The 12,567-nt window shown below is 38.0% G+C and overlaps 1 protein-coding gene and 1 pseudogene across 1 annotated transcript; one reads left to right on the forward strand and one right to left on the reverse strand.

Moving 5' to 3' along the window:
* Positions 1-65: 65 nt before the first annotated feature.
* Positions 66-7,674, forward strand: KCNRG (potassium channel regulator). The gene is made up of 2 exons (XM_040266985.1): positions 66-1,779; positions 5,891-7,674. The coding sequence occupies exons 1-2, from the start codon at positions 1,217-1,219 to the stop codon at positions 6,114-6,116; spliced, it is 789 nt and encodes a 262-aa protein (XP_040122919.1). The 5' UTR covers positions 66-1,216; the 3' UTR covers positions 6,117-7,674.
* Positions 6,765-7,020, reverse strand: LOC120883068 (annotated as a pseudogene).
* Positions 7,675-12,567: the final 4,893 nt, after the last annotated feature.

Consider the following 12,567-nt stretch of genomic DNA (forward strand, 5'->3'; position numbering starts at 1 on the left):
GTTGATTTCCTTTTTCAATACAATGTAAATCTCATGTAAACAAAAACTGGCATTTTCTTATGCTAAGTTGACATTTTTAGGAGGGTGGAGATTTATTTCAGCTTGCCTTTTATCTGCTTTTAGGTTTTGTAAATTTATCACCAAAGGAATTTGGTGGTAAACTACAGAAGTGTTAGTGACTGTGTAAGCCAAGGCATGGGTTAAAAAGAACACATGGCAAAAGCAGGAAGTGGGAAGGCCTCCTTTTTACTGGCAACTAAGTGTTGTTCCAAAATATAATGGCAACTGTACAACCAACCAATCCATTTGTTTAAAAGAACTTTAGTGAGACTCATTTGACAGTAGATGAAGCAGTCTATCAGCTATTACAAAGTACAAAGTAATCAGCTAAACACTAGTACTATCCTGTCTGTTTACGTGAGATAAAGATGCCCTATCTCCCACAGAACAAAAATAGGTAATTTTTTTCACCTTGTTTAGGCTTCAGACGAAAACAGGAAGTGACTTAGAACCTCTTTCAGTCAAACTTATTTCTGTCATGGGGCAAGACATTCCTTGACAGCCCAGAGGGTGTTTACCCCAGTACATTAATTTGGTTAAGAGGAGGTAATACAAGCAGGGATGGGAAAAAAGTGGTAACTAAATTTCAAGTACAGAAGAATCTTTGCAGTTATGAGAAGAGTAGTCAACTTAAGCTGCTGGTTGAGGTCAACTGTCAATCTAGGATTTAGCCACTAAATTTCTAAAGGGGTCATAAGAAATTAAGATGTTTCTTTAGAAATAGTGTCTCTGCCATGAGGACTCGAGTAGATACGAGGTGTGGAGAGGCTGAATGGTTTTTTGGTTCCAGGATATATTTTAATACATATTTACAAGAGGTTTTTATGAAGGATTTTTCTTTTTAAATGGGATACTGTAACTGTTCCCTGTTCTCAGACTTATTGGCAGTTTCCTTAAACTATCCAGTTTCTCATCTGTTGCTTTTTCACTTTGTATACTGCAGGTTCCCAGGCAACTCTCAAATTTGTAAACCCAGCTATGGACACACTATTTGCTTTAACAGTAGTTACCTGGAACTCTAGGTCTCTGTTTTTGTTATTTTCCCCTCCCCTGGATTTCTTAATCATATATAACTAACACTGTGGTTAAGGTTGATTTACAGGTTCCTAAGGCTGTATCTGATGGTTTGTGGCCTTTAGTTGGAAGCAAGAGAAGAATGAGTGGTCAGGAACTGGTCACTTTGAATGTGGGAGGGAAGGTATTCACCACAAGGTCTTCCACCTTAAAGCAATTTCCTGGCTCTCGGTTGATGAGAATGCTAGATGGCAGAGACAAAGAATTCAAGATGGTTGGTGGCCAGATTTTTGTGGACAGAGATGGTGTTTTATTTAGTTTTATCTTAGATTTTTTGAGAACTCACCAACTTCTACTACCCACTGACTTTTCAGATCATCTTAGACTTCAGAGAGAGGCTCTATTCTATGAACTCAGTCCTCTGGTGGATCTCTTAAACCAAGAACACATGTTACAGCCAAGACCTGCTCTTGTGGAGGTACATTTCCTAAGCCGAAATACTCAGGCTTTCTTCAGGGTGTTTGGCTCTTGCAGCAAAACAATTGAGATGCTAACTGGGAGGATTACAGTGTTTATAGAACAATCTTCTGCACCAGCCTCCCCTCAGATGACCTTACTTCCACTGCCTCCACAAAGACCATCTTATCATGACCTGGTTTTCCAATGCGGCTCTGACAGCACTACTGATAACCAAACAGGAATCAGGTATTTTGTACTTTATTTTGTACTTTGAAGCCTCTATTCTATACCAGTTCCTAATGTTTCCCCTCAAAACTGAAATTTTCTCATGCCTGAATTTTCTTAGAAAAAATGATGACTAAAAATAATTTTTTTTGGAGTGGGGGAGGGAATTAGTAGAGTTGGGTGGAATGACCAGATAATTATTGTCCAGATTGGGGTACTTTTCAGAGTGAAAGAATTTTTATTACATGGGACAACAAGAATAAATCAAAATAGTCCAGGGAAAACTGCGTCTATGGTCATTCACGTTGTAGGAGGAAATAATTTCATAGATTATGTTCCACTCCCATGGAATGAGACGCCTTTTTCTATCCTAAGGGTTTCTTTTGGTTGCTGGCATAGAGTAAAGGCTCAACAGTTTGTCCTGATTTCCTTACACTCTGTATATTTGTTCTTTGAGCCATTCTGATTTGGCTACTAATTTTTCTCTATTCCACTTTATTTCTTAAACACCATTAAGGCAGGTATATTCCATGGCAAATCTGGTCTCCTGTTACATCGCTGGCACTCTTGCACAACTCAAAATATTGGGATAGGCTGTCAGTATATTAAGGATAGTTGCTTCTGAGTCAGTTATTCACTTTCTCCTCGTTATTCTTGGCTGGACCCTCAGGCTGATTTTCACTCTACTGTCATGGACACTTCTTTTCCCCCTTAAAAATGTCTTAATGCGGTCCCACTATTATTTTACCAACTGTGAAAGCTGGCTTTAATTTTCAGGAGGGAAAAAAAGTCTGTATATGTTCTTTACTGATAGTATTTAAATAAAATGTACTTTTTTGGGGGTAAAGGTAGACATATTTGGGGATATTAACTTTTGCAGTAGACACCAGGAATGAACGTTTACCTCTCCCACAACATACCCCGTGGTCCTGCATACCAGCTTAAAAATCCCGGGCAGTATGACAGTTCTTAAGTTTTCACACTTTATAATCTGTCTTTCATGAAATGTCATTTTGGGGAAAGGGATCCAGTTAAATTAACATGCTGATTGTGGAGAAAACCTAAGACCTTATCTTCACCTCAAAATGTTTTAAGATAACCTCTGTGCACAATTGGTAGGACACTAAAATAAACAAAGGGGAATTACAAGTTTTTATTTAAAAATTTGCGTGATTAAGACCTTTGGGGATCCCTTTCTAAAAAGTTAAAAACATAAGGAAAAATGGTATAATTGATTTCAAGGAGAAACATACAAGGTAAAAAGATATCCTAGAAATACTAAATGATCTTTAAAAACTACACATTTGGAGAAAATGTAATCTTGAAATGTAATCTTTTTGTAATCTTGAAAAACAGAAACTCAAGTTGAGATATTTGTATGTGTACAATGACAGTACTTTCCCCTTTCTCGTTTAGTGTTTGTGTTTTACAAATCAGATTTTTTTCATCCTAATAAGAGAATGGCATTATACTTAAATTCCAAAATAGATAACTCTAAAACTAGAAGCGATTTTTAAAATTAGATTTTTTAATGCATCACCAAATAGTATTCTTTTCAGTGTTTGAAGTTTAGAATTTTTTCAGCTGATAAGTAGTTCATGATTTTTTTTTTCTATAACTCCAATTTCAAAGTAGAGGTAGATAACCCAAGTTTGAAGGCAGGAGAAGGGGACAACAGAGGATGAGATGGTTAAATGGCGTCACTGACTCGGACATGAGTTTGAGCAAGCTCTGGGCGTTAGTGATGGACGGGGACGCCTGGCTGCAGTGCTGCAGTCCATGGGGTCGCAAAGAGCTGGACACAACTGACTGAACTGAACTGAACTGAACAGAGATAACCCAAATCCGGTGACATTATTGGGAGTTTAGGTCATCGGATGAAACTTCTTGGTCTTAAGAGGCCCACCTTAGGTATATCCCACTTAGCTGGCAATCATTTTTATTTCCTGTTCACTCCTTGGTCTGAATCTGTCCATTCAGATGTTTTTTTTTGAAGTTGAAAAGTGGAGAAGTAAGCCTGAATGGTTCCTCAGAGCCTGATATATCATCCAGCTGTTCAGTTATGTTCTACTAATATGATTTATCACTTTGAGGTCTTGGTAACCTAGCAAGTTGCTCAGTTATTATCTCTTAGGTTCATAGTACTAAAAATATTTGGCATGCATCTTGCAGAGGGCCATTCATATGATACCACATTATCAAGCTCAAGTTATGGTCACAGGACTCTAGAGTCTTTGGTAGCATATTCTATCTGTCTTTTCCTTTTTGAATTAGCTCAAATGGAGACGTGTAGTTGCCTTTTAAGTTTTTAAAAGAAGTTTTGATTTTCCATTTCCCATTGGTTTCTTTTTTCTTTTTCTTGTGCCTTGAAATCTTTCATTTCTCAATTTGGCATTTTAGGGAATCTGATATTTAGGCCTAGTGATTTCTTGCAAGTACATTCCACTTGGCTCAGTGATAAACCCGCCTACCAATTCAGGGGACGTGAGTTCGATTCCTGGGTCAGGAAGATCCCCTGGAGAAGGAAATGGCAACCCATTCCAGTATTCTTGTTTGGAAAATCCCATGGACAGTGGAGCCTGGAGGGCTACAGTCCATGGGGTTGCAAAAGAGTCAGATACAACTTAGAAACTGAACAACAATACTACTTGCATCTTAATTTTGTCAGATGTTCTGTAACATTTTTTCTTTGACAAATGTCTCTAGGCTCTACAATCAAGATCTGGGGCTTGTGGGTAGATGAAATCATTTACTAATGTTAAAAATTTGCTGTATTAAACATAAACATTTTTGGGGTATGTACTTTGTAGTTTCATAATTCTTACATTTTACTATCGAATTCTTTTGTCTAGAATGAGTTTCTAAATGTGAACTACAATAACCAGTCTATCAATCATAATTAAAAGGAGGCTACGGGTGTCCCCAAGGTTCTTTTTATCCTGTGAAACCACAGACAGTTTAGTGGCAGCCTGGAACTAATTTTTTTTCCCCCCACATTTAATAAACAAATGGTGGGAGGACAGTTCAGTCACTCAGTTGTGTCCTACTCTTTGCGACCCTATGGACTGCAGCATGCCAGGCTTCCCTGTCCATCACCAACTCCCGGAGCTTGTTCAGACTCATGTCATGTGGGAGGACACAAAGACATAAAAAACATCCTGGATGGTAGATAAAGAAGGGGCAATATAGCTGTATCTTTGTGGATATTATTATGTTGACATTATTAAAGCAATCTTCCCTGGTAGCTTAGATGCTAAAGAATCCGCCTACAGTGCACGAGACATAGTTAGATTCCTGGGTTGGGACGATCCCCTGGAGGAGGGCATGGCAACCCACTCCAGAATTCTTGCCTGGAGAATCCCCATGGACAGAGGAGCCTGGCAGGCTATAGTCCATGGGGTTGCAATGAGTCAGACATGACTGAGCGACTAAGCACAGCACAGTCAATCTGAAAAGTTAAGGTATATATTTTTTCTTGATTTATGTGTATTGGTTTTATTGAGTTTTCTAGGAAATAGGAAGTTTTGTCATTCTGACTCTAGAGTCCTTTTAGATCCTTTGTTTTGCTCTTCAACTATGGATAGTTATTGAGAAAAATTGACAATAAAATCTTGACATTTAATATCTGCAAAACCTCACCTGAAAAAATGTTTTCGATAACAGAAAGTAAAGTCACAGGAGAAAATTTGTAATGTCAGTGCTGATAATGAGTAAAATTAAATCTAGGGGGAAACTGTAAAAGGATCAAGTGTTCATTGAAATGACTGAATCAATTAATTAAAACAATATTTGGCAAGTCAAAAAGAAAAATTGGAAATAATTAAATTACATAACAATCAAAAGCTGATTTAATTGTTTGATGAAATTGCTCCAGAAAATAATTGCTTAGTGAGACTTCATCAGTGTTAGCTATATTCCTAAATGTGGGATTAAAATGATTTTGGAGATTACAGTAGGGTCTCTATTTTCAGTAGCCTGAAATTACTGGCTTAGATTTATAAATGAAGTCTTTAAAAAAACCTGCTAAAAGTGGTATTATGCGTTTATTTGAAGTTATAAATCACATTTATATATTTAGTTTTGCTAGTTATTAAAGGGATGTTTCATAACTGAACATTTTTGTGTGTCCTAGGTATGTCTCCATAAAACCTGATAACCGAAAACTGGCCAACGGAACTAATGTTCTTGGCTTACTGATGGACACTTTACTGATGGAAGGCTTCCATCTGGTTGGCACCAGAACAGTATCCTCTGAAGACAGAACTGAATGCTATAGTTTCGAAAGGATAAAAAAGCCTGACGCTCTTGCCATGAACAAAACACTGAAATCAGAGACTACCCTCATGCTAGAGCAATAGCCATCTTCCTGTTTGGAAATTCCATATATAGGGAATATATGTTAGTCAAATATGTACTCAGTCTATCTTTCTGGCCTTCCACCATGCCATCTTTGGGCAACTGTACCTTAATGCTCAAGCCACAATGACTACTTGCTGTTCTCTAAACAACATCATGCAGTTGGTGCTTTGGTGTATGTTCTTTCTATCTTCAGTGCCTCTTTTCCCTTTCTTTTCTTCATGAACACATAAAGCATTCAAGAAGGGGCTATTGAGGGACTTCCCTGGTGGTCCAGTGGTTAAGAATTTGCCTGCCAATGCAGGGGACATGGGTTTGATCCCTGGTTCTGGAAGATCCCATATGTCGTAGAGCAACTAAGCCCACACAGCACAACTACTGAGCCTGCGTTCCACAATGGGAAGCCTGTACACCACAAGTAGAGAGTAGCCCCCACTCACTGCAACTAGAGAAAGCCCATGTGCAGCACTGAAGACCCAATGTAGCAAAAAAAAAAAAAAAATGGGGCTATGGAATCAGACTGCTTGATGTCTTTCCCCCCCCAAATATCTGGGTTTATTGAGGGGATGGGGGTCTGTAGGGGAGCTCCAGGTGCCTGTGGGGAAGGCCTGCCATCAGCCTGGAGGGCAGCAGCCCAGCAGGCAGCTGAAGATAGGATCTTCAAAACCTGGGTCTACTTGAAAGAGTGGCTCTCAGCTCCACTGTGCCTAAAGCCTTTGGGTCCAAACATGGCTGTGTAGCAGGGGTGGTTGCTAAAGGGCTTGCCTTCATGCTGTGCATGACTCCCCGAGGTCAGTGTCTTTCCACATTCTCACACTTCAGGCAAGGCTGATGTCAGTCCTTCCCCAGGGAGGTCACCCACTCACTAAAGTATACCTCCATGTCACACTTGGGGCACATGAGCATGGAGGCGCTGAGTCTGGGGCAGGTGGCTGGGTGGGAACAGACCAGAATGCTGGACTAGACTGCTTGATTTCTAATCCCAACTAAGTCACTAGCTACATGGCTTGGGCAAGTCACTCTCTGTGCCTCAGCTTTTTTAAAATCTATCAAATGAGGATAATAAATAAATATCCTTTATAGGATAATATATCTCCCTTATAGGATATGTGAAAATTAAAGGAGATAATGAAAAATACTCAGCACATTGCCTGGCACATGGAAGTCACTCCATAACTATCAGTGATGATAATGATGGAAGATGGGTGACCCACTTTCAATTGCACCTCTTCTTGGAAGCCTGTTTTCCTCTTTTCCTAGGTGTAGAAAGCAGCCCTTTTCTCTGTATAGACTTACATACCATCATAAAAACAAATTTTTCTCACTTGAATGTGAGCTTGATCCACTCAGTTTTAATTCTACTATGTGTAAAAGCATTGTGCTAAACACTTGGTAAGAAATACCTTTGTTAACAATTAGCACCTACTCTGGTGAAAAGCTTTTGAATATAACTTCTATTAATACTAACATTCAATGTTCATATATTACTTTGATTTAATGAGTCCTCTTGTAGGAATCCTCATATATATATGTCACTTAAAATATTAGGATAAACATCTAGAAAGGAAATCATTAAATGAAAGAGCACAGAATAAAGAGAGGGGATTGGTTCAAGATGGCAGAGTAGAAGAACGTGCACTTATCTCCTCCTGTGAGAGCACTAAAATTGTAACTAGCTGTTGAACAACCATCAACAGGACACTGGAACCCACCAAAAAACATAGCCCCTATCCAAAGACAAAGGAGAAGCCACCATGAGACAGGAGGGGTGCAATGAAAATAAAATCAAATCCCATAATCCTCTGAGTGGGCAACTCACAAGCTGGGTAACAATAATACCAAATAAGCTCTCCCACTGTTGTGAAGGTTCTGAACCCTACATCAGGCTTCCCAGCCTGGGGATGCAGCGAAATGCCTAGGAATCCCCAAGGAATCTGACTTTGCAGGCCAGCGGGATTTGGTCACAAGGTTTCCACAGGACTGTGGAAACAGAGACTCCACTCTTGGAGGACAAAAACAAAATCTTCCATGCACCGGGGCCCATGGAGAAAGGAGCAGTGACCCCACAGGAGACTGAGCAGACCTCCCTGCTAGTGCCTGAGGGTCTCCTGTGGAGGTGTGGGTTGGCAGTGGCTCACCACAGGGACTGGGGCACGGGCAGCAGCAGTCCTTGGAAGTGCTGCCCCTGGCCTGATTCCTCTTGGAGGTCACCATTAACTCTACAATAGAGCCTGTAGACTCCAGGGCTGGGTCTCCTCAGACTAAACAACTAATAGGGAGGGAGCACAGACCCAGGAGACAATCAGATTACAGTTTTACTGAGCACACCCTGCCCACCAGAGCAAGACCAGTTTTTCCCACTGCTAGTTCCTCCCATCAGGAAGCTTACATAAGCCTGTTAGCCTAATCCTCTGGAGGTCAGACAAAAGAAGTAGGGAGAACTATAATCCTGCCGCCAGCCAGAACAAAAACCATATCACAGAGGGTTAATTAAAATGAAAAGGCGGAGGGTTATGTCCCAGATGAAGAGACAAGATAAAGCCCCAGAAAAACAACTAAATGAAGTAGATAGAGATAGACAACCTTCCAGAAAAAGAATTCAGAATAATGATGGTGAAGAAGATCCAGGATCTCAAAAATAGAATAGAGAAGATGCATGGAATGTTTACCAAAGACCTAGAGGAACTTTTTTAGTTCGTAGAGGAACTAAAAAACAAACAAACAGAGATGAACAATATACTAGAAGGAATCAAGAGCAGAATAACTGAGGCAGCGGAACAGACAAGTGACCTGGAAGACAGAATGGTGGAAATCACTGCCACAAAATAGAATATAGAAAAAAGAATGAAAAAAAAACTGAAGACAGTCTAACAGTCCTCTGGGACCACATAAAATGTACCAACATTCACACTGTAGGAGTCCTAGAAATAGAAGAGAGAGAGAAAGGACCTGATAAAATATTTGAAGAAATAATAGCTGAAAATGTCCCTAACATGGGAAAGGAAATAGTCAACCAAGTCCAGGAAGCACAGAGAGTCCTAGGCAGGATAAACCCAAAAAGAAACACACCGAGACACATAATAATCAAACTGACAAAAATTAAAGACAAAGATAAAGTATTAAAAGCAACAAAGGAAAAATGATAATATACAAGGGAAGTCCCATAAGGTTATAAGCTGATTTCTTGAAAGAAACTCTACAAGACAAGGAAATGGCATGATATATTTAAAGTGATGAAAAGGAACCAAGAATACTACAACCAAGAATACTCTACCCATCAAGACTCTTATTCAGATTTGATGGAAAAATCAAAAGCTTTCCAGACAAGCAAAAGTTAAGAAAATTCAGCACCACTGAACCAGCTTTACAGCAAATGCTAAAGGAACTTCTGTAGGCAGGAAACACAAGAGAAGGAAAAGACCTACAAAAAATAAACAGAACAATTAAGAAAATGGTAATAAAATCATCCATATATATAATTACCTTAATGTAAATGGAATAAATGTACCAACCAAAAGACACAGACTGGCTGGGCAGGTGCATGTATGCACTTTCAGTCATCACATCACTCTACTTAACTCCCTAAATTGTTTGTAATTATTTTATGTTGTTAGGTTAATCATGCTTCCATTATGGCTTCCAATTGCAATTATTTTAATTTTTTGTCTGGCTATTGATTGAAAATTGATAAACATCTTTTACTATTGTGATTATGTAACTATTATTTGTCTTAATACCACTGTATCATGATTGGTCAACAGAAAGTAGTAGAATTCTATCTCACTAAAACTACCATTTAATAGAAAAACCTGTAATCATTTTTTAAAAATCCAGATGCACATTACAATTATCTTGGAATTTTTTTTAAAAAATACAAATGCCCAGGTATTGTTTTTTTTCCCCCAAAGCTCTAGATGTGATTCTAAGGAGCAGCCATGTTTAAAAACAACTAGACTGTATGATTTTTTTATCTAGTTTGTTTCACTTTTCTATTTCAGTGCTCCCATATAATTTAGTTTATGTTTTCTAACTTCTCCATCTCTTGTTCTTTCTTTATCAAGTATAGTAGAAAAGCTCTTTTGTATATATATATAAAATATACATATATTATATAATATATATATTTTAAAAAACCTATGAATTTATGAGTTTATGACATTTTGGTTCCAATTGTTTGAATAGAATGCTAGGTTTCTAATTTATGTTCACTCAAAGGTTGGATAGTTCCATTTATTCTGGTGTCTAGTACTACTGCTAAAAGCCTAGAAAGCTTACTATGTTAGTGATTTAAAAAATTTTTTTGAATGAGGCTTGAAACTTCTAATTCAATTCTGAGAATATAAAGAAATACTATGTTGTATAAAACACCCAGGAAATTAACATGTGATACAGTATTACTAACTAAAGTACAGATTTTGTTTAAATTTTACAAAATTTTATGCTAATGTTCATTATTTTTTTCATTCCTTATTCAAGATTCCACATTGTATTTAGTTGCATTGAGCAGCTTCAGTTGCATGCAACAAATTCTCTTTTCATTTTTATTCTGTTACACATATTTTCTAATTTTCCTTGGTATGGCTTCTTAGATACAATCATCCTTTAAAAGTGGACTTTTATTTTCCAAACACATGGAGTTATCAAAGTATATTTGATATTAATTACTCATTTTGCTATTAATTTCTCATTTAAATGCTTTCTTCTCTGCAATCACCTTCTGTGTTTTTTCAGTCTTTTAACTTCATTGAGGCTTTCAATGGCTAAGTCGAAGATCTCTCTTGGTAATTGTTACATTACACTTGAAAATATGGGGGTTATTTTCAAATATCTTTTGATATAGATTTCTAATATAATTCTGCAGTGGTAAGAGAACAGACTCTATGATTTCAATACTTTTAGACCATTACATTTTTCCACCTTGTTTTGTGTCCCTGAATATGTTCCAGGGTCTCCTGGTTTATAGTCTATGGGAACTTGAATAGAATTTGTATACTGCTGTTGTGTGAAAATTGTATAAATCTTAATTATGTTGAACTGGTTCATAGTATTTCTCAGGTCTACTATATCCTTCTACTTTTCTGTCTGTTCATTCTATTAATTTTTGAGAGTTTGATACTGAAGCTCCAACTAAAAATCTTAATTGTCTACTTAAAAGAATAATTATAACATATAGTGGAACTATATGTAACTTTGGAAAATTCTTAAAGAGATGGGAATACCAGACCACTTTACCTGCCTCCTGAGAAATCTTCATGCAGGTCAGGAAGCAACAGTTAGAACTGGACATGGAACAATAGGCTGGTTCCATGTAGGAAAAGGAATACGTCAAGACTGTATATTGTCACCCTGCTTATTTAACTTATATGCAGAGTACATCATGTGAAATGCCAGGCTGGATGAAGCAAAAGCTGGAATCAAGACTGCTGGGAGAAATATCAATAACCTCAGATATGCAGATGACACCACTCTTATGGCAGAAAGCAAAGAACTAAAGAGATTCTTGATGAAAGTGAAAGAGGAGAGTGAAAAAGTTGGCTTAAAACTCAATATTCAGAAAACTGAAATCATGGCATCCGGTCCCATCACTTCATGGCAAATAGATGAAGAAACAATGGAAACAGTGACAGACTACTTTTTCACTCAGATGGTGACTGCAACCATGAAATTAAAAGATGCTTGCTCCTTGGGAAAAAAACCTATGACCAACCTAGACAGCATATTAAAAAGCAGAGACATTACTTTACCAACAAAGGTCCATCTAGTCCAAGCTATGGTTTTTCCAGTGGTCATGTATGGATGTGAGAGTTGGACTATAAAGAAAGCTGAGCACCGAAGAACTGATGCTTTTGAACTGTGGTGTTGGAGAAGACTCTTGAGAGTCCCTTGGACTGCAAGGAGATCCAACTAGTCCATACTAAAGGAATTCAGTCCTGAATATTCATTGGAATGACTGATGCTGAAGCTGAAACTCCAATATTTTGGCCACCTGATGCGAAGAACTGAATCCTTGGAAAAGACCCTGATGCTGGGAAAGATTGAAGGCAGAAGGAGATGGGGACAACAGAGGGTGACATAGTTGGATGGCATCACCGACTCAATGTACATGAGCTTGAGCAAGCTCCTGGAGTTGGCAAAGGACAGGGAAGCCTGGCATGCTGCAGTTCATGGGGTCGCAGAGAGTAGGACACGACTGAGCAACTTAACTGAACTGATATGTAACTGTTCTTTTTCCAAGTCTCCTGTAAATGTGTCATACTTTCATAATTTAAACACTAAAAAAAAAAAAACAACTAAAAAATAGAGCACCAAGGACTTTGCACATAAAAGGGTTAAAAAATGTTGAGTGGAAGCAGTTGAGCACCATTTTAAAAAGTACAAACTCATTCATTCAAAAACATCTGTTGAACATTTGCTGGACACTAAGTTTTCAGATTTAAAACAAGGGTAAAACAA

The sequence above is a fragment of the Oryx dammah genome, unplaced genomic scaffold (assembly GCF_014754425.2).
Source record: "Oryx dammah isolate SB20612 unplaced genomic scaffold, SCBI_Odam_1.1 HiC_scaffold_24, whole genome shotgun sequence".
Classification (NCBI taxonomy): Eukaryota; Metazoa; Chordata; class Mammalia; order Artiodactyla; family Bovidae; genus Oryx; species Oryx dammah.